Genomic DNA, 21,720 nt, shown 5'->3' on the forward strand with positions numbered 1-21,720 from the left:
AGGCCCACATCTGAGAGTGAAACCAAAAAGTCCAAAACTAAATAAGTTGGTGCCAAAAAAGGGTCAACCCCTTATTGATTAGCATTTGTAGACATAAGAGCACTTGCTTGAGGCCTTTTGAAATAAAAGCAGGACTGGATCTGACCTCACTGATTGGATTGAATCCGCCAAGTCGTTAGCCTGATGTGGTGCACAACCGGATGAAGGACTCAACCCCTTTGGTATGTGAGATTTGTGCGATTTGGGAGGTGCACAAACCCGTCCCTGGACATGTCGAGATGGGGAGAGAACTACGGTTGATGGGGTCCCCAAGGAGCGATGAGGATACAGTCAATGTAGTCCACTAGCAGTTTGGACACCACTCAAGTGAAAAGAAAGATCGGAGGGAATGCGTACAGGAGGCAATGACTCCACAGAAAGAGGAGCGCATCCCCAAGGCAACCCCGAGCTTGGTTCTGGGGTGGTGCGTGCAGTACAAGGAACACTTGGTGTTCTCCTCTGCCGTAAATAAATCCAGCTCTGGGTTGCCCCATCGTCTGAAAAGAGGTCACAACTCGTTGAGATGGAGCAATCACTTGTGATGGGTGAGCAATGTTCTGCTCAGGTGGTTGGTTGGCTAGAATATTTTCATCTCCAGGAAGATGAATAGCCACCAGGTTGATCCCTCTGCTGATACACCAATCCCATACGTGAAGGACAAGCGGCAAAAGTGGGGTGGAGTGCATTCCCTTTGTTTATGTAGAATTTTGTTGTGTTGTTGTCCATGAGGACTTGGAACACACACCCCAACAATGATGGTTCAAGTGCCCTCAAGGCCTTCTTGGCTGCTAACAATTCCAGATTGTTTATGTGCATGGAGGTCTCCATCTTGGAACAGGTCCCTTGAATGGTGAAGCCTTCCGAATGGGTCCCCCAGCCCCGAAGGGAGGAATCCGTTGTCAAAGTCCTGGGGGGATTTGGTGACCTGAAAGGTCCAAAATAGGGCTCTGGCTCACATAATGTTCAGGAATTAAGAAGTAATGTGAGAAAAAACATGTAGAAAACATTGAGGGAGGTGCAGGTGTCCACTAGCGCCCTTCTGTAACAAGGCCTGAACCTCTTCCCAAAGGAGATTAGATGCAGGTGTAACTTGGAGACAACCCACTACAGGGCATCTACAAAACTCAATGGAATAACCCAATTCAATAAGCCTCAGCACACAAACATCTGAAGTTATTTCATGCCAAGCTGAGGCAAAAGCTGACAGCTGAGAACCAAATATTGGATGCTGGCTAATGTGCTCCATAAGGGAGGCAGCTGGAGGGATGCTTAGAGCACCAACAGGAGAAGAAACTATAGTCCTAGATGGGAAACAACAAAAAAGACGGGGGGCGACATCCTGGTTAGCCAAGCCGCCACTAAAAACACCCCCTCTCCTCTCATCGGAACCATCAAGTATGGTCCTGGTGGTAGCTGCGGGGCCAGCAGCAATTCTTGATGGCCCAATCCTGGGCGACTCCAGAGTTGGCACAGGAGGCATGCACAGCAGGTGCTCTGTGAACTGCGGGGGGGGGGGGGGGGCTCGAGACCCACTGCTTCAGTTGGCACCGGAGCACTCCTGTTTGGGTAAGGTCGCCCAGGAGGCATCTGTACATGCACCTCTCTAAGACGTGGCAAATGTGCTGGGGAGGGAAGGCTGTCCTGCGCTGTAATAGCAGCCACCACTAGATGTGTTAATTGGGCACTCTTCGCTGGAGTGGCTTGGGGCGCAACTATTTTCCCCTTGATTTCTCTTTGGCTTGGTCCACTCAGGGCCTTTTTCCCGCCCTGAAGATAGCGGTGGAGGGGCTTTGGGTTCTTAATTTTAGACTTGCCAGTCAATGGTTGGCTATGCAGAGGAGGTTGCTGTAGAAGGTAAGGAGCCCCTCCCCCCGAGGCTGCTACTGCAAACATGGTGAGGGGGCTCAGAGGCGGCGGGAGGGAAAAGGGCCTGGTCATAGAGAAGTGCTTTGAGCAGTAACTCATGGTTCTTCCGCGCTTGGGGGTGGATGGGTGAAGGACAGACAGATGGAGCAAGATTGCACCACATGGCCCTCCCCAAGGCACAAAAGGTACACCTTTTAAAAATGCAGTGGGTGACATACCGAGTGGAGAGAGTGGTTAAGCACAGTCCAAGTCAAGGGTGCCAAGAGAGTAGAATAATCAAAAAACAGTTTGAGTCAGGAATAGAGAGATCACTTTGTCAGATACAGTCCGTAGTCAAAAAGGCAATCCGAAAGAGAGCTAGTCAAACAAGCGAAGATTCCTTAGCTGTTGCGAAAGCAGCGGACTAAAGAAACTGAGGCAGTAGCCTCTTCCACTGGCTATATACTCTATGGGGAGAGTGGGGGCTACTGCCAAAATGTATCTAAAACCTTTCTAGGAGATTCCATCTTTACTGCGCAGGTGCAGAAAATACCATATGCACGATTCCACAGAGACCACAATGAAGAAATCATGGGATGCATTTTCCAGGCCTAACTCTTCCATTCTCAAGTTCCTCAATTTACTGGAGATCCTCAAAGGAGCAATGACCACAAATTTGGATGAACATACAGTAGAGTCTCCCTTATCCAACATAAACGGGCCGGCAGAACGTTGGATAAGCAAAAATGTTGGATAATGAGGGATTAAGGAAAAACCTATTGAACATCAAATTACATTATGGTTTTACAAATTAAGCACCAAAACATCATTTTTGAAATTGAAAATACCTGGAAGATCAGAGTTGGGAACACACTGATATACTGTAGAATCCCACATTGAGCATAGAGGAATGGCAACATTGGAAAACCAAAGTTTGCTAAACACTGATATTGGTCAACTGTCTCCAGAATCTTACCTGGAGCTGGTGGTCTGTGTTGGGAAGGCTTGGCTTGTGTCTTCCAGCCTAGCAGAATGGAGCTGGACTAGATAGCCTCTTAAGAAAAAAGGCCAGAAGTGCAAGTTGCTGTAAGGCTGTCAGAAGTAAAAGCGGGAGGAGGAGGAAGAGGGAGTGCGTGGGGGTGAAAAAGGAAGGGAGAAGGGAGAGGGAGAGAGGATCTGGAGCAAAGTGTGTGTGTGCAGGAAGCCCAGCCAGTTGCCTTGGCTTCTCTCCCCTCCATTCCTTCCTTCGAATCATGAGCTCTTTTCTTGCACTAATTTGGGAACTAGGCTGAGCTGGAGAGACGTCTCCGAGGCTCTGCATGCACCAAGAGCAGAGAGAGGAGAGCCATTGCGTTTCCTTTTTTCCTCCTCCCTCCCTTGCATACAAATGGCCCCTAATGGGGCGATTCACCTCCCTTCCCTCAGGAGATGTGCTTTCCTCCTCCTCCTCCGTTTTTTTGTTTTTTTTTTTTGCACGGGACTCTCGCCATGCATTGAATGAAGGCAAAGGGTGCAATATTTCCAATCCGCCACAAGATGGCGTCGGATAATACGGAGTGTCGGTTAAACGGAAGTCGGATAAGCGAGACTACTGTAATTACAAAATTTCCTGTGACTAAAAACCTTGATACAGTAGACTTCTGATCACATGGGCTTTTTACAGCTGCAGCCAATTGAGGTCATGAATGGTGCAGGTGGCACTGGGATGCATTTTTTTTGTTCTTTTTACTCATATTCAGAATACTGCTAATATTTTGGTTTTGTCTGAACTACATTACATTTGTCTTCATACAAAATTGGTATGTTGGAAACTTACTGTGAATGTCCATTTTAGCCAAGGAGAAGAAGCCACCCAAGAAAGGGTTTATCCCTGTCACCACCCAGGAAAGACAAGGGATCGCATATTGTTTTGGAGCGTATTTCTTACTGGATCTCTAGCACCTTCTCAATTAATTTCCGAACCCAGAAAAAAGAAACAAGAAAACAGGATATCCTAAAAGGAAGCCTTGCTAAGCATATGGCATTGGAAGGCTCCTTCTTGGCTAGAATGGATGTTCACAGTAAGTTCTCAATGTGCTATTCTCAGCCAACAAAGAAAAAGCTATGCAAGAGAGAAATTATCCCATTGGTGTAACTCCTGGGAGGGAGTAAATCAATCTAAGAGAACTTGCTGAAGCACTTGTCTGCCAAAGGAGGCACTAGCGAAGGCAGATTTATCCAATTTGTAATATTTTGAAAAGGTGAAGTTGTACCAAGTTGTAGCTCTACAAATTTCTTCTAGAAATAGAATGAGCTGTCACATTTTTGTGGTTTAGGTAGGCCCAGAGGTTCAAACTAAGAAGATACAAATCTTAACCCAACAAGTGTAGATATGGAGACCTTCTTGCCCAGAAAGGTGGACAAAACTCTATTCTCCTTGATAACCTAGTGTGCCATGGACAGGATTAGAGCCCCATTAACATCCAGTTTATGCTACTGTTTTTCTAGGAAGTGGACTGGGTGAGGATAAAAGGATGGTAAAACCGAGTTGTGTGTGGTGAAAGGGAGAATTTACTTTAAGTGGGAAACCTGGATTAAACCAGAGAGCGAGAGTTGAAAAGGTTCGCTGAAAGGGCTGCCAGTTTGGTGACCTGACATGCTGACTGCTGCAAGGAAAAGTATCTTAATGAACAAGAAGCTGAACTAACTTTTAGTACACTGTATCACTACTCAACTTACCCTGCTCGACCAGTACGACCAACTCTGTGAACATACTCTTCAATATTGCGAGGGAAATCAAAATTAAAAACATGAGTGATATCTTGTACATCAAGCCCACGGGAAGCTAGATCAGTTGCTACTAGGATACGAACTCTACCTAGAATAAGAACAAGGAAACTGATAAACTTGCATACCTCTAAACTTAGCAAGAGTGTTGAACTTGGAAATGTACAATTTTTATATGGAATACAAACCTTTATGCATGGAAGACTAGACAAATATTGTTCGCTGTTAAAACAATATAAGTAAACATTCCTTGTTTTGTTAGTTAAGTGTAGTGATCAGAGTCTTATAATAACAACAGCTTAATCAACATGACTGGTGTATTTTCTACAAGACATTCAAGACCAACAGAAAAAGAGCAGATGCTAGACCAGTGATTCCCAAAGTGGGCGCTACTGTCCCCTGGTGGGCGCTGCAGCGATCCAGGAGGGCGGTCAGGCACTTGGGAAGAGGCCCCGCCCCCTCCTCTAGCCCTGCCCCCTGTGTCCTGGCAGGCGCCGCAGGACAGGGATAGCTTGGCCCTGCCTAAGAGCTCGTAACTCCACCCATCCCAGTCCTGGCCGCCCATTTGTGGCCCCTCCCAGCCCTGCATCTTGGACTACGGGAGAGGCTCAGCCCCACCCTCTTGAGCAGGAGCCACACACCCCTTTCTAGGGGGTACTGAGTAATATTTTTTATGGAAAGGGGGTGGTAGGCCAAATAAGTTTCGGAACCACTGTGCTAGACCATATTACACAAACTGTAACAAAAGCACCTCAATATCAATGATTTTCTTGTCATACTTGTCAAGACTTCATACAATCTGATACATAATATCTTTAATCATAGTTGAAAGATGTTGTGATTAATTGTTAATAAGTTACAACTGATTTTGATCTATTTCAAATTTACCTTGCCTGAAGTCCTCTAAGGCCTGTTCACGATCACATTGTTCTCTATTGCTATGTAATGACTGAACAGGTATTCCCTGAAGACTGAAATCACTTGATAGGTCATCAGCACTAATTGGAAAAGTAAAAAACAATATATAAAAATATTAAAAAGCTATATGCTTTGCATATAGAAAAACCCAAGGTTGATCCACAGCTTCAACAGGAAAAAAGTCCTCTACTGGTGCTAGAATAAGCAATGTGGGGATGGAATGGCCAATGGCTTACTCATTATGTCAGGATTCACAGGTTCAAATCTGGTTTGTTACCAATGAGGCATAAACATAGTTAAATATTTGTGTTACAGATCTTCTACATACGTAAGTTTCTTGCCCACAAAAATGATGACTTTGTCTTCAGACTTCATACTGTCAATGAAGAAACGTGTGAAAGCTCTTTTTTCTTCTTCTGGAATAACAACCACCCTCTGCTCAACTGTATTTACAGCCTGAAACAAAATTTAACAAACAGATGTGAATGAAAGTTAACATACTTTATTTTTATTTTCAACTGTGAAAATATTATCTTGTTGTACACTTGGACCTAAAATAAGTTGATCAAAACAGAGTAATAAGTGATATGCATGTATTGTGCCAAGAAGTATGGGATGTGCGAAACACAGGTAAGAGCTCCTTTGATGCTCCAGGACTGTGAGGGCATAGTGCAAAATCAACCATATGTATCTAAAATCAATTGTGCACAATACCAAATATGCTCCCTCAACTCTAAGAACCTATCTTTCAGTTGGGGTTGACACACAATTTTAAGTATGCATGCCTTTGTGTTAATGCTATGGCCTTACATAGGAGCCAAGACGTTTCAGGGATAATACAGGCTCTTCTAGTGAACATAAGGTAGTTTACAGCTGTAATGTATCGGAAGTAAAATGGGTGATTTTTTTAAATCCTAGCTGGAGTACCTTGGTAAGTATTATTTATTTCAAGGTGTCCATTTTAGCAGTCTTTCCAACCTGGGACTCTTGGTATGTGCCATTACGTTAGCTTTGACTTATGACAAGCCTATGCCTCAAAGGCCTCCAAAGGCTCAAGCTTTGTATGGATCTCATTTATTCAGGGTCATAGTTTTTTTTAATTGAATCAACTCACTGGAATGGAGTCTTCTTTTTTTCCTTATTGCTTTCCAATGTGCCATGCACCATTATCTTTTCCAATGGATCACATTATCTTATGATATGTCCAAATATGATAGTTTTAGTATAATTATTTTTGGAATTTAGTGAGAATTTACACTTGATTTCTCTTAGACACATTTATTTGTCTTTTTGGCAGTCCATGGTATATGTAGAATTTTCCTCCAGTATCACATTGCTGTTCTTTTTGGCTTTCTTCACGGTGCTGCTTTTACAACCATATGGAGAAATCAGAAATACTATGGCACAGATGACCCCCATTTTGAGATTCAATAATATAGTTTACATTTGAGGATCTTGTCCAGTTCCTTCTTAGCTGTACTTGCAAGTTCTTCTCTGCTTTCTCCATCTGAATAACAACTGACTAGGTACAAAACATCTTTAACAAATGCAGTGTCTGCTTTAATATTATGTTAAACTTCTGTTGTCATTATTTTTGTTTACTTACTGTTCAGTTGTAACTGTGCTTTTCAACTTTGTTCCATAATTTTCATTCTGTAATTTGGTCACTGAGAAAAAATCAAACTGGTGGGGTGGTTGGATGTGGTCACACATGAGTTCCCTCACTCATTCATGCAGGCAGGAGGGAAGGGAATGGGATGGAGGACCAGGAGAAAAGAGAGCAGGTAGTGCATAGGGTCTCTAGGATGGGAAGTGGGAGCAAGATGGAGAGAGGGGAGAAGTAGAGAACCAGGGCGGAAGGGGGCAAATAGCATGACAGTGGCAGGAGGGCAAGCGAAGTGGGATCTTACAGTGACAACTTCAGTAGGTCTGGGTTTCACTGAAAGAGTGATTGAGTGAGTGAAGGTTATCTTGCCTGTAAAGTAGAATTGGGTAGGTGGTATGCGAGATCAGGATGGGGAGAGGGGAGGGGAAGGGAGCTAGGGCAGGTAAATGTGAGGTGAGGTTTATAATACCTCATAGTCAGGCTCACTGATACATTCTTTGTAAGAACAGCTGCCACCACCTGCTCCCGCTGTCCTTGACTTCTTCCCCTTATGGATCCTGTCTGTCGTGACCCTCTACTTCTTCCCTTTCCATTTTACTTCCTCTATCTCTATCTGTCCCAGAGACCTGCATACTTTTCCTCCTGTTTCTCCTTACCAACTGCTCCCCCACATAACAAAACAAAACAGGATTAATGTACTCCAAATCAGCAAAAAGCAACTCACCGCTAAATCAAGAGTACCAACATATACAATCATAGGATCTTTTAAATATGATTTTGCAAGACGTCGGACACCATCTGGCCATGTAGCACTGGTAGAAATGAACAAAAAATAGTTCAAAAGCCAATTACAAATCAGATTTGCTAAATAGGGTTCAACAGTGTGCAAGCTGTTCAAATACCAAAGTGTTAAAACCTTATTCTGCTGATTATCTATGCATGCATTTTATCTCACAAATCAGATTGTGCTTGATTTTTAAATATTGTTGACAACATAAAGTACTATGAAGAGTAACTAAGAAAGAGGATATAGAAAATTTTATAGCAACTTTTGGCTTCTACCTTCTTTTGCTGATATGAAACAAAGTATGATCTCAAACTGGCAGTTACTGAACATTCTGTTATCTAGTATCTCTCTCTCATACATACACACACACAAACATACACAATTATATGCTTTATCAAAAGTTTAAGGAAAGATTTAAAATGAAGCATTAGATACTTACCATGAAGGGCCTCTCTAGGTTGCCATAGAAGAGAGATCCCCTCATGGTTAGAGCACAGCCCAGAAAGAAGCAGTCACATAACTGGCTGTCAGACTTTTCCCAAAGTTATTTCCACTTTCTGACATATAGCGCTACTACTCTTCCTCACATCCCTATCTATTCTTTTTGAATGGATAATATCCTTCAATTGTTATATTCCAATAATGGGAGTTATTCCACTAAGTCTGTGTTATACCTATAGTTATATGTTCCTTCTTGCACAAAGACTTCAAGTTAGTCTTATTTGCTTCCCAAACTCTGCACTGGTGTAATGTCATTTAAAGCATTTCTGGTTTTGTAATTGTTGTTATTTTTTATTCTATCACAAGTTTTTTTATGTTTCTATTACTTCCCACAGCTTTTACAGAATTCACATTGTTGTATTTAGAGTTTGCTTTTAGGCAGATGTTTGAGTGATAATCACCAAACCCCAAGGATTCAGCTGAGTAAGAGTTAATGAAAACAAGACTGAAAACAGCACCTATTTAAAAAATGACATCTCTCATTTGACATTTTATAATTTAAGCCTTGCTTGGGATACTAGGAAAGGTAGTAGAGGACTGGACATAGGGGAAATCAAATATAAGCAATAAAAATTAAGAAATGGAACATAGAATCTGAAGGTGCTCTGAAACAATCCTAGCTGTAAGATAAGGGACAGTTTGGAAGAGTGAAAATGTATCTTCCTGGGAATTAGAAAGTTGATCCCGTCTTCTATGTCTTTCCCTCATGGAAGAAAGAGAAATTGTATTTTATCAGCGTGATGCAAACCTCACCCCCAAATCTTTCAGTGAGAGAAGTAGCATCTTTCCCAGCTTCTCCATAGTCTAGGACCACTGGAATCCCAAGGATTCTCATTTTCATTTTAAAAACTGTCATTGTAATTTCACAATCATAAGCTCACATTACGAGTTAAGGGGCAGCAATGAGACACTTAAAGCAAATTTCACAATTAAAGTAACAGGATTTTAAACATTTTGGTGTTTGCATTATCAGGACTAATATTCATCTGTGTTGCTGGAAACCTGTCATTCACAATACAAGCACAGATCTTGATAATGAATAATAGAGTGAACACTGTCCAACAAATATTAACTAGGTTGCCAACCCCAGACTAACTTATAATTACTCACAATATTGAGGTTTAAATCTACTATTCTGCCGTTCTAATCTGACAAGAGTGCTTTTGGCTACAAAAAGAAACAACTTATCTCAAAAAATAAAATACATAGATAATGACTAACTCTTTTGGATTTAAAAAAACAACCCAATTCTGATCAGAGAAATAAATATTAGATTATTTCTGTAATTACATGGGAAATAGTCAATTATCTTCTTAGAGTATGCTCATAATGTTTGACTTACTTACTTTACTTATTCCAGAATGTTCATAGAATCACAGAGTTGGAAGAGACCACATGGGCCATCTAGTCCAATTTTTGATGATTATTTATTTAATATTTGTTAGTTGCCCTTCTAACCAAAGTAATGTGTACTATATGCATTGTTATGAAAAGGATGCATACCTGGTCATAACTGTTTGCCTGTCAGGACGTATGTCTAATAAAATCTTCATTATTTGAGGTTCAAATCCCATATCTAGCATTCTGTCAGCTTCATCTAACACCTGTGATAAAGAACAGTTAAGCACTTATAATTCTAGGGCTATAAATGACTGAGTTTCTGAAATTCAGAATCAAAATATTAAATGCCAAAAGTGTTGCTTAAAAAGTATGTATACTTTTATTTTATGTGAATACTCTCCTTAGGTCATTTTCAACAGTCTCCATATTACCTATTCACTTCCTCAAGAAGTTTTGAGATGCACTGTAAATACTGTGAAATCAGGCACATGAAGTTTAATGAACTTATCTTGAAACTTATGTTCAAACATATTTCCAAACAACAGTCAGTTGAAGTGAAACAGATTGCATCATCTGTTCATACCAAGTGACAAAGGAATATTTAAACCAATAAGAATCTTTTTTAAAAAGCTACCAACATCTTCTATTATACTGGTAGTGCCATGAAGTACATCTCTTAACAACCACTCTTTCCTATGCTAATATCTCACTGGACCAGTTATGCATTACTTACATACTAGAGTTGCAAGAGCCATCTATAAGTGTTAGCTTTTTCCTTGACCAAACAGTTGACAAAGATAAGACAATTTGTTTCCAGAGTTGTTGGCTAAATCACGTTATTTCTGTGTTGTACCATGGCACTCAATGTAGATAGGTATAGTTAAATACATACTTATTGTGTACCAGTGTGTTATACAAAAAATGCGCCCATAAACAGCCCTATCCGGTAGACTTCACTACTCACTAACATGTGGGAGATAGCAGTGCGTTTGGAGTTTGCAGGCACCATTCATTATTTTGAGGAAACAAAACAGACATAGAGACAGACCTCCATCCCCCCAAATCTAATTTGAGGACTGAATAGTCTGTAGGAAAATAATAATGTCCTGTGGCAGGGGAACAGTTTGGCAAGATAATGGCAAGGAGGGGAAAGCACGGAACTTGCTGGAAGAAAGCATGATTGGTTATAGCTGGAACGCCAAGATTCTATAAACTGTTTAATTTTTTTTGCAGGCTTCAGTTATATCAATAGAGATCTCAGTTCTCCGAACGTTGATCCTTATGCATCCTAACCAGGACCATCTTCACTCAAGGAATCAATATGCTTGAGAAAGTACAAAATCCCCTTTCACAACATTATTCGCAAAAGAGGTCCAAGACACATGCTCAATTGACAGGATGCTGACCAACAATTAGGGGAGTTGAATGGAAAACCAAAAGTGGAGAAACAGAACGACAAAGCCTAGAAAAAGCCAAGGTTTCAGCTAACTTACCACAAACATGAACTTCCTACAATGTGACTTTTTGCCGTTAGTCCTATCTGCATATTACTAACTCCCATAATGTATTGATGTTGACTACTTGCCAAGTATGTAATGCTTCTCAGATTTATGAAGTTGTTCATTTGAAGGTCATTCAATCTACCAGGAGTAGCAATAACAATATCCACACCTTTGGATACAACGTTGATCTGCCCTCTCCGATCTCCTCCACCATATATGCAAATACTAGAACGAAAGTAAAATATTTAGCCTTAGTAAATATTTTAGCCAGTATGCTGCACAGTATTTTAATATTTTGCAATAAACATAGCTTCATTAAAAAGTTGTATGCCTGTAACTGTAGATCTCCACGCACATACTGTATGAACTAATGTATTAAGTCAACCACATATGTAAGTCAAGAGCAGGTTTGGGGGCCAAAATTATGGATTTTGACACGACTCATGGAAAAGTTGAACGTCATTTCTTGACAGATCCATAAGTTATCCCTGGAGAGAGGAAAGCACCAATGCCACCTCAGGAGACAAATTGCCCCTGGCTGCATTTCCTCTCTCGGGCATTCAAAAAGGTCAAAACCAGTGTCATGGCAAAGGGAGTAGAAGGGATTGGTGCTTCTTTTAGTTTCTCCCAGAACAAATTTCCTCCACTTTACTCAGAGAAGGGAATGTGTCCTTTTAAGACTTAAGGTACAGTACACACAATGACCAGGTTTTTTGGGGTTGATTATAAATTAAAATTTCTAGACATATACATGGGTATGAAGGGTACATAGTGCAGCTCACATTTCTCTCTTCAATGCTGTATCTGTCATACATGCACTATATAGAGAAAAATGACCTATATTTGTGAGTCATAGAGGTCAGAAACGTAAGACTATTTTCCCTAAATAAGAGTAAAGGGACCAGAATTTGAACAACCATAAAAACATCTTGCTGAAAAAAATGTTTTAAGTATTTCTAAGTTGTTAATAATTAATGCTAAAACGGTTATTAAACATTTAACTGGCTTGAGAAATGAATACCATTATAACTCTATGACTCCTAGGAAGTACTTCTTTAATAGAAAATGTAATACAGGACCAGAATTAACATGGTAAGAATAAGGATAGCTTCCTCCACTGCAAAAGCTAAGAGAAATTCAAGGTATTTCAGCAAACATTTTACCCAAAATGTAAATTTATTGTACATGAAACAATTAGATCATGTAAACTTTGCATAGGTAAACAAAAACATTTTGAACTTTGTAGAGATTACTTGAAAGCTTTTCCCAAAGTGCATCCAATTATGATTTTTCTTTTACTAGCCTCCACTTTTTCTGATTTCCACTTTAAAAACAAAAGTGGAGGTTAAAGAAATCATATTGGGGCAACTATTTAGGCAAGCCTATTGGCTTTCTCCCTTTTCTCTACTGCTGTTCATCTATGCTCAGTATGGAATTCTGTAGTCAGCTGCCCTTTACCTTAGACAGGCACACATTATTTCATCTTTTACTACAAATATACTGCTGCAACAAGATGCTTAAAGATCATTTTTCAGCCCTCCTTCACCATACTCCCAAGGCTGATGATGCTAAAACAGCTCCAGCTAGACAACAGGAAGAGAAGGGGAGGGGGGAAACCCTGTCCAAGAATTTAAAAGACTGTAAAAAGGAGCTGCTTTGGCAAAGATTTTATTAGCTGAGATATGCCTGTAATTTAAAACAGAAATAATTTTAACACTGAAAACCAGAATGCAGTGAAGAACTCTAAACTCTTTAAATGCAGTAGTTTCGACTGTGTTTTCTGTAATCCATATAGTTACAACCATTGTATCATATTTCTGGATACTAAATTTTTGTCTACCAGTAAATGACTGTGCATTTGAAACAGAAAGATACAATCCCTACATTGTAATAGAAATAAAGGATACGGCAAATATTACCTTTTAATTCCTTTATAAGAATATTTTGAGCACTCTGCTTCAACCTGAAGAGCCAATTCTCGAGTGGGAATAAGAACCAACATACCAGGTCCGCCACGTTTTTCTCTAGGTCTGCAAAAAGTTCAGAGTCCTTCAGAAATCATATTTATAGGAAAGTAAAGTGCAACCGTTGACCAAGGAAAGAATCTCGAGGGCATTTGTAGTTATTAAAAATCTACCATCAAGAGAACTCTAAAGAAAAAGTTGAAAATTCTAAAGGATACTTGATCTGCAAGCTGGGATCATTCAGGCCCCTTCTACACTGCCATATAATTGATTATCAAAGGAAATAATCCACAATATTTTATTTGAACCGGATTATGCCTCTACACTGCCATATAATCCAGTTCGAAGCAGATAATCTAGATTTTACAGTATATGGAAGTGTAGAAGAGGCTTTGGATTTGGCTACAATTATATTAAAGATGTTCTTCTAGCATCCATCATCACAAAATTAGATAGCAGCGCAAACCAAGTAACTTAGATTAATGATGATTCAGGATGGGTATGAAAAATTGATTGAGTATTATTACAATGTCTATCATTTTGGAACCAATACGAGAGAAAAAATAGGCTGGGATGGGCTTTCATGTCAAGAGGGAAATGGCAGCAGAAAATAATCTTGTGGGCTGAATACTACCTGTAGATCGTTAAATGGGTACGCTTAGAAAAATACGCAAGTCCCATGAAAATGGATTTCATGTCTAAGCAAGATGGTGGCAGTCATACAAATAGAAACTCAAAGTTAGGCAAGAGCAGGAACAAACAGAATGGAATCCTCTGGGCCCCATTTTTTGTCATGTTGCTTCCACATTTTAGCTGATTTGGCCCCTAAGCTATTTTATGGCAAAGAAAGGTCTTCTTTTAAAGCTGGAAGCAAGCCAGAAGTGGGTTTCAATCATTTTCTATATTGAAAAAGTCTCTCTTGAGCCTAAGATCCTCTCATAACCATAGAGTGTACTGGGGGGGGGGGGAGGGGGCATTTTGGAGAAAACAGTTGGGGGTGTTGGGTTGGTGCCCCCTTGCCTACATTAGCTGCTCTTGCTGGACTAGAAGATTGGAAGTTTTGTAAGCAAATCCACAAACTCTATATTTGCAATTCTTCATAGGCCTGAGCAAATGAGATCACAATCAGAAGTCTAAGGAACAGAAGTGGTTGAATTAAAGTCAGATAAGACTTTTAATGGTGTTTTGTGATGTGTTGCACTGTTATATTGGAATCCCAGCAATAATTCAAAAGAGAATTTAACATGACTGAGTATATATATACAGTATGTAGATATGGACAGGTTGCTTACCTGTAACCATGTTTCTTCGAGTGTACTCTGTGAATTCACACTAATGGAGAAGCTGCGCCTGCGCAGGTTCCGACGGAAACTCTTCCAAGCTGAAGTTCAAATTTTGGCAGTAACCACGCCCCCCTTCCCAAGGGGCATATAAGGCAGCCCCAGGCGCCCGCTCTCCAGTTCCTACGCCGCCAAGGCAATGAGAAAGGGAGAGGTTTGCCAGAGGGGAAGCAAGGGCGGGTTTGTGTGAATTCACAGAGTACACTCGAAGAAACATGGTTACAGGTAAGCAACCTGTCCTTTTTCTTCGTGTACTCTGTGAATGCACACTAATGGAGACTGACACGCTAAGGTCCCGGATGGTGGGACAAGGCAAACTCGACAACCAGTGAATGTCCAAACATAAGTTTATTAGGACACATTGAGATAACAGTCCCAAGAGACCAGTGCAATAAGTTGTCCGAAAGGACCAGTGCAATGCCAGCATAAGCATAGTACAAGAAAACAGAACATATTAGGAAATACTGAATAAACGTAATAGAAACACATAAATTGAGTACAGTGCATATAAACGCTCTCCCAAGGGAAGAGGGGAAAAACATCACACAACTTGACACACCCATCAGGGTCAATAAAGTGTTACAGAGCAACTGCCCAACACAATCAGGGAAAAAACATATCCCCAGAGGTAGGTATGGGGAGAAAAACTGGCCCATAACTTGAAGGAGAGGTATAGAGAGTCACCTGCGGGTGAGTATAGGGAGAAGAAGGACGTTTGAGAGTCAGGATAGGCAAGATGAGAGTACTGATCTTGCGAAGGCCGAGTCTTTTAGAGCTTTATTGTCTAGCCTGTAGTGAGAGACAAACGTAAGTGGGTTCGACCAGATTGCCGCTTTACAGATGGAGTCAAGCGGGATACCTCTGAGGAAGGCGGTCGAAGCCGAAAGGCCCCTCGTTGATCTCGGACGGATGGATGGAGGGGGAGGGCGTTTGGCCAGCTTGTAAGCCAACTCAATGGCCTGAGCAATCCAATGGGACAACCTTTGGGAGGAGATGGGATTACCCAACTTGTCCGGGGCATAGGCGACAAAGAGTCTCTGAGTCTTACGGATGCCCTTGGTACGGTCCTTGTAGAAGAGGAGCGCCCTGCGAACGTCGAGAAGGTGCAGTTTTCGCTCGAGAGGAGAGGAGGGGTTAGAGAAGAAAGCTGGTAGAACAATGTCTTGATTGAGGTGGAAAGCTGACACTACCTTAGGGAGAAAGGTAATGTCCGGGCGAAGGACAGCACGGTCGTGGTGGAAACGTAGGTAAGGCTTATCGACCCTGAGAGCAGCAAGCTCGGATGGCCGTCGTGCCGAAGTGATTGCCACTAGAAAGGCCAGTTTCCACGAAAGCAAGCGGAGATCAGTTGAGGCTAGTGGTTCGAAGGGAGCAGAAGTGAGTTGAGAGAGTACAAGTTCGAGGTTCCAGCCCGGCGTAGGTGGTAGCGACGGTGGGCAGATGTTGTTGTAGCCTCGGAGAAATGTTTTGATCAGGTGGTGAGAGAAGAGAGACGGCTGGCCATGGCGTTGAAAAGACCAGGAGAGAGCTGCGAGGTAAGTCTTAATAGAAGCGAGAGAGAGTTTCCTCTCGACGAGAGACATAAGGAAGTCGAGGACGACCGATACCGAGGTTGGACAGGAGTCGATATTACGGGATCGAAGGAAGGCGTGAAAGCGAGAAAGTTTGTAGGTATAAGCCTTGGTTGTAGACGGCTTATGGGCTGCCCGAAGAACATCTTGGAGGTTTTGCGGAAGGGAGGTTAGGTAAGAATCCTCCACGCAGTGAGATGAAGAGAAGGAAGGTCCGGGTGAAGAATTTGACCGTCTTCTCTCGAGAGAAGGTGCGGCGAGGGAGGCAGAGGGCGAAACGTTCCTCTGGAGAGACGAAGAAGGGCTGGGTACCACGGTTGGCGGGGCCAGGCCGGAGCTATGAGAATCGCTGTGACCGAGATCGAGAGGAGTCTTTCGAGGACTTTCGGTATGAGGGGAATAGGGGGAAAAAGATAAAGCATCTCCGCTGACCAGTCTAGCAGAAAGGCGTCCCCTAGGCAGCCGGGGAAGGAGTTCGGGGGAAGCCTCGCTCCGTAGCGGGGTAGCTGAGCGTTCTGGGGGGAGGCAAAAAGGTCCAGAGTAGGTCGCCCCCAGTCGAGGAACAGATTGTGGAGGATCTCGGGATCGAGCTTCCACTCGTGAGAGGAGGATGTCATCCTGCTGAGGGCATCTGCCAAGTCGTTTTGGGCACCCGGAAGGTGAATCGCGGAAACCTGGATGTCGTGGGCTATGCACCAAAGCCAGAGGCGGGAGGAGAGGTGCATCAACTTTCTCGAACCCGTACCGCCCTGTTTGTTGATGTAGAACACTGCTACCAGATTGTCCGATTGAATGAGGATGGATTTGTGGCAGATGAGGCGGGAGAAAGCTTTCAGGGCTTTGAGGATGGCGAGAAGCTCGAGAAAGTTTATGTGGTTGGTCCTCTCGGATGGGGACCAAAGATCTTGGACCGTCAGGCCGCTCATGTGGGCTCCCCAAGCGTAGGTGGAGGAGTCCGTGGTTATGGTTATTGAAGGTAGGGTTGGATGAAATGGAAGACCCCTGCACACGTTCCGGTGAGAAGTCCACCATGAGAGGGATTGGCGAACGTTTGACGGTATCGACAAGTACTTGGAGTTGTGGTGGTAGAGCGGCTTGAAAGTGTCTATAAACCACCTTTGTAGAACCCGAAGACGCAGCCTGGCGAAGGGGGTCGTGAGAACCGTGGAGGCCATATGGTCTAGAAGGACTTGAATGGCACGGGCTCGGACCCTCCGGGCGGATCAACATAGGGCGATCTGGTGGCGGAGAGCTAGGAATCTGTCGAGCGGTAGCGAGACAGTCTCTGTGACGGAGTCGAAGAGAGCTCCGATGAATCAGATTTTGGTCGACGGGAAGAGATTTGACTTCTCGGCATTGAGTTGAAGGCCGAGAGAGTTTAGGAGACGCAGCGTGAAGGAGACGTGGCTTTCGAGAAGTACAGGGTCGGGCCCGACCAGAAGCCAGTCGTCCAGATAAGGAAAGACCGTGATGCCATGCAGCCTGAGGTGGGCCGCTACGGCGGCGACGACTTTGGTAAAGACCTTTGGAGCCGTGACAAGACCGAAGGGTAAAACGGTAAATTGGTAGGTTTGGTCGAGGACTTTGAAACAGAGGAAACGTCTGTGAGCCTCCCGTATCGCCACGTGGAAGTAGGCGTCTCGTAAGTCTATGGAGGCAAAGTAGTCTCCCAGCTGCAGCATCGGGAGAATAGAGGCAATAGAGACCATTCTGAATTTGGAAGGGCGAATGAAGACATTGAGGGCCCTTAGGTCCAGAATGGGGCGTAGCCCGCCCCCACTCTTCGGGACTGTAAAGTATGTGGAGAAGAAACTTTGAGGATCCAGCTCGGGAGGAGAGGGACGGATGGCCCCTTTGGCCAGGAGGGCATCGATTTCGGCCAGTATCTCTGGAGAAGGAGTTGAGGAGAGAATGTGACCTGTAGGTGGGAGCTCTGTGAACTCTAAGGCGTAGCCCTCTTGGACAATGCAAAGAACCCAAGCATCTGAAGTGATGGACTCCCATTGATTGTAAAAGGGGGCCAGGCGGTCGGCGAAGGCACAGGAGGGTCGAGGCAGCGTGGGCTCTACATCGGTAGCGGACGAGGAGCTTTGGCAAAAGGGGATGGCGTCAGGTACGCCGGTTAGCCTGCGGAGGAGCGGGGGTGGTTCGACCCCGTTGCTTTTGCGGATGAGGTCCCCGACGGGGTTGGTGATGGCTTTGATTGCTCGAGACCGAGGGGCGCTTGAAAGATTGGTGCCGGAAGGATTGCGGCGGGAAGCGACGGAAGCGGTGAGGGAACCAGCGGGTGCGCTGTGGCTGCGGTTGGTCGCCACATTTAGACGCAAGAATTTTAAAGTCATGATTAGACTTGAGTTTGTCATCGGTACCGGAGTTAAATAGTCCGAGTGCATCAAAGGGGAGGTCCTCAATGACCTGTCTGGAAGATGAGGAGAGACCTGACGACCTCAGCCAGGCGTGGCGACGGATGGCGATCGCGTGAGCAATCATCTTGCCCGCCGTGTCCCCGGTATGTTTCGCCATCTGGATTTGATGGTGGGCAAGCGAGTCAGCCTCCTGTTGGAGGGTGGTAAGGACGGAGCGATCTTCGTCTGACAGTTTAGCGAAGAAGGGTTGTGCCTTCTCCCAGATAATCTGCTGGTAGGCACCCATGCAGGCTCCATAGTTTGCCATCCGGCAAAGTAAAAGGGCTCCGGAGTAAAGCTTTCGACCCACAGCGTCGAAGCGCTTCCCTTCTCTGTCGGCCGGAGTGTTCGACTGACGACCTGAGGATTGGGAGGCCTTGACGACCAGGGAGTTGGGGTCGGGGTGGTGCTTCAGCCACTCCAAGGTATCGTCGTCGGTACGGTACCAAGTCTCGATCCTCTTCGAGGTCGGGGGTATGGAGGAAGGGGTTTTCCAGGAGGCCTGGATAACGTCCAAGAGATAAGGCAGGAAAGGGAGTAGCGTGGCCGGCGGAGCTTGGGCCTGCACCCTTTTGAAAACTGGATCAGACACTGCTTTGGAAGTCTGCTTGATCTCCAAACCCAGGGCGTCGGCCATTCTGACCATTTGATCAGAGAAAGCACGAATATTGTCAGTAGGAGAAGGCGGGTCCGCCTCATACGCATCGTGAGGAGGAGAGAGGTCGAGTCCGAGAGAGACTACCGAAGCCAAGAGGACAGAGTCTGGGCGGTCAATGTCAACATCTTCCTCCTCAGCCCCTTGGGGGGGACTGAGGGGGAGAAGAAAGCACAGTCTCGGGGGGAGGCATGGCCTCACGGGAAGAGAGGGCCGGGAGCCGAGGATCTTTAGAGGCTGAGGCCTGGGCTGCTCGAGCCAGGCGAGCCGTTTGTCTGCCACGCTCCGGTGTCGAGGTGGGAGGGAAGAGCTGTTGGTGCAAAGAGTGAGGCGGCGCAAGAGGCTCCGGCACTGGCACCCTGACCACCGTTTGGGTAGAGTGGTGGGGTGAGTCCTGCAGCTCCCCGTCAGACAGGGGGTGCAACGGAGATTGAGAAACATCTCTAGGCCTCTGGGCTGGCACAATTGGAGAAGACCTTCTCGAGGAGGTTGCCGAGGAGGACGGCGGGTCCCTCCTTGAGGAAGCCGAGGAAGAGGAGCGCTGAGTCAGCCGTTTGTCGGCGGTTGCTTGGACGCAACCCTCAAGGATTTGCCTGGTGTTGGAGGAACCACAGCTGAGTCAGATTGCGCTCGACGAGACTCCTTGTGAGCCCTCTTAAAGGCTATTTTGATAGCAGAGGAGGACGGAGGGGAGCCGATACGAGAGCGGATCGAGGTCACCGAAGCCAGAGAGCTCGACGTCGAGGAAGGCCCCACCTTTCCGGAGCGGGTCGACACGGTAGCCGTCATCACAGTACACGGTGGCTTGACCGGTTTAGCAGCTCTGGAGGTCCTGGACGAGACCGAGGAGGCTTTAGCTGTCGGAGGCTTAGCTGGTGGCGCCGACATCGCTCTCAGAGCTGAAGATGACGACGTACCCGACATCGACGGAGTCGGTTCTGGCGCGAGAGATCTTTCGTAGAGCGCCACTCTGAGCCTAGCGGCTCTGTTCTTTCTGGCCTGAGCCGTGAGAGCTAGGCAGAAGCGGCAGGTACCGACCACATGAGCCTCGCCAAGACAGAAGAGGCACTTGGCGTGGCCGTCTGAATCAGGAATTTTAGCAGCGCACTGCGTGCAGCGTTTGAAACAAGTAGTAGACATGCGAAGAGTCCGAAGTGAACCTTGCGGCGGAAAAAAAGGAACTGGAGAGCGGGCACCTGGGGCTGCCTTATATGCCCCTTGGGAAGGGGGGCGTGGTTACCGCCAAAATTTGAACTTCAGCTTGGAAGAGTTTCCGTCGGAACCTGCGCAGGCGCAGCTTCTCCATTAGTGTGCATTCACAGAGTACACGAAGAAAAAATATTATTTCCTATAATACTTATAAATCAACTAGAAGTGTGGCAGTTGTAAGACCGGATGGGAGAACAACTAGGCACCCTTTAAAACTTCAACGTACTGTAAGTAGGTTATGCTGGACTAGCTTTTTAGTTTTACAAACCACGTATGTACAAATTGAGAATCATTTTCTAGTGATTTGTTTAGAGTACTGTTAATGTGTTAAGTGTTTAATTTGTACTTATTGTTATTTGGTTATTGTTTATATAAGCCTAATGTGTACAGAAAATGAGACGGCAATTGTACAAGGCAAAGGAAGATACAATGATGTATTATGATGTATCATTAGAGAGGAAGGTTTCAATGGTTTCATGTGCACTTTTGAATGATGTTATGTATTATCCATGTAAGCCGCCTCGAGTCTCTTTGGGGAGATGGGGCGGGGTAAAAGAATAAAGTTATTATTATTATTATTTGTTGTTCCTTGCTTAAACCCACTGGACATGACAGTGGGAAATCATCAAAATCTTTCCCACCATCAATTTGTAGAGGAACAGCAGAATAAAATGCAGTAAATAGATTCAGATGTGAAATATGGAAATCAATAGCAGCATTGGTCATTGTTTTGTACTTTTGCAATGTCTTTTTTTTTTATAAGAAACACTCAACAATAATATTCTAGATCTCTTAGAGAGCTAATATAAAACTCCCTTCCCCTAACAAAAAAACATATTCTTCTAGTTGTTACATTGGTTGTAAATCCAAATGTATGAATCCAGGCATGAGATAAGCCAATGTCTTTCCAGTCCCCGTCTGTGCTATTCCAATTAAATCATATCCTTGAAGTATGATTGGCCAAGCTTGTGCCTAAAACAGAAATGAAATGTGTACTGAGGCACTAAAAATTAAACACAATAGTTTTTGAATTAGTACAAAAATAAAACTAAACAGATACCTGAATTGGAGTAGGCTTCAGAAACCCGTTTTTCCTTATATTTGCCATGATATCAGAATAATGCTTAAAAGCATCTTCAAATTTACAGATGGGATTGGGAATGCAACGCTTTTCACCCTCTTTCAGGTCATCACAAGTTATATTATTGTTTTCTTTTCTTCAAAAGACATTAAGAAATGATATTATACCACCAATAGGGAAAAATTATTTA

The 21,720-nt window shown here is 44.0% G+C and overlaps 1 protein-coding gene across 1 annotated transcript in view; it reads right to left on the reverse strand.

Annotated features, from left to right (window-relative positions):
* ddx43 (DEAD-box helicase 43) overlaps positions 1 to 21,720 on the reverse strand; it is a 37,693-nt gene that overhangs the window by 6,842 nt on the left and 9,131 nt on the right. The window contains exons 6-14 of the mRNA XM_062957292.1: positions 21,510 to 21,666; positions 21,303 to 21,421; positions 13,225 to 13,335; positions 11,389 to 11,530; positions 9,966 to 10,066; positions 7,899 to 7,986; positions 5,897 to 6,024; positions 5,539 to 5,648; positions 4,603 to 4,741 (exon numbers count right to left, since the gene is read on the reverse strand). Coding sequence (XP_062813362.1) covers positions 4,603 to 4,741; positions 5,539 to 5,648; positions 5,897 to 6,024; positions 7,899 to 7,986; positions 9,966 to 10,066; positions 11,389 to 11,530; positions 13,225 to 13,335; positions 21,303 to 21,421; positions 21,510 to 21,666 — 1,095 coding nt within the window. The remainder of the gene's footprint in view (positions 1 to 4,602; positions 4,742 to 5,538; positions 5,649 to 5,896; positions 6,025 to 7,898; positions 7,987 to 9,965; positions 10,067 to 11,388; positions 11,531 to 13,224; positions 13,336 to 21,302; positions 21,422 to 21,509; positions 21,667 to 21,720) is intronic.

This window comes from Anolis carolinensis, chromosome 1 (genome assembly GCF_035594765.1).
Source record: "Anolis carolinensis isolate JA03-04 chromosome 1, rAnoCar3.1.pri, whole genome shotgun sequence".
Taxonomy (NCBI): domain Eukaryota; kingdom Metazoa; phylum Chordata; class Lepidosauria; order Squamata; family Dactyloidae; genus Anolis; species Anolis carolinensis.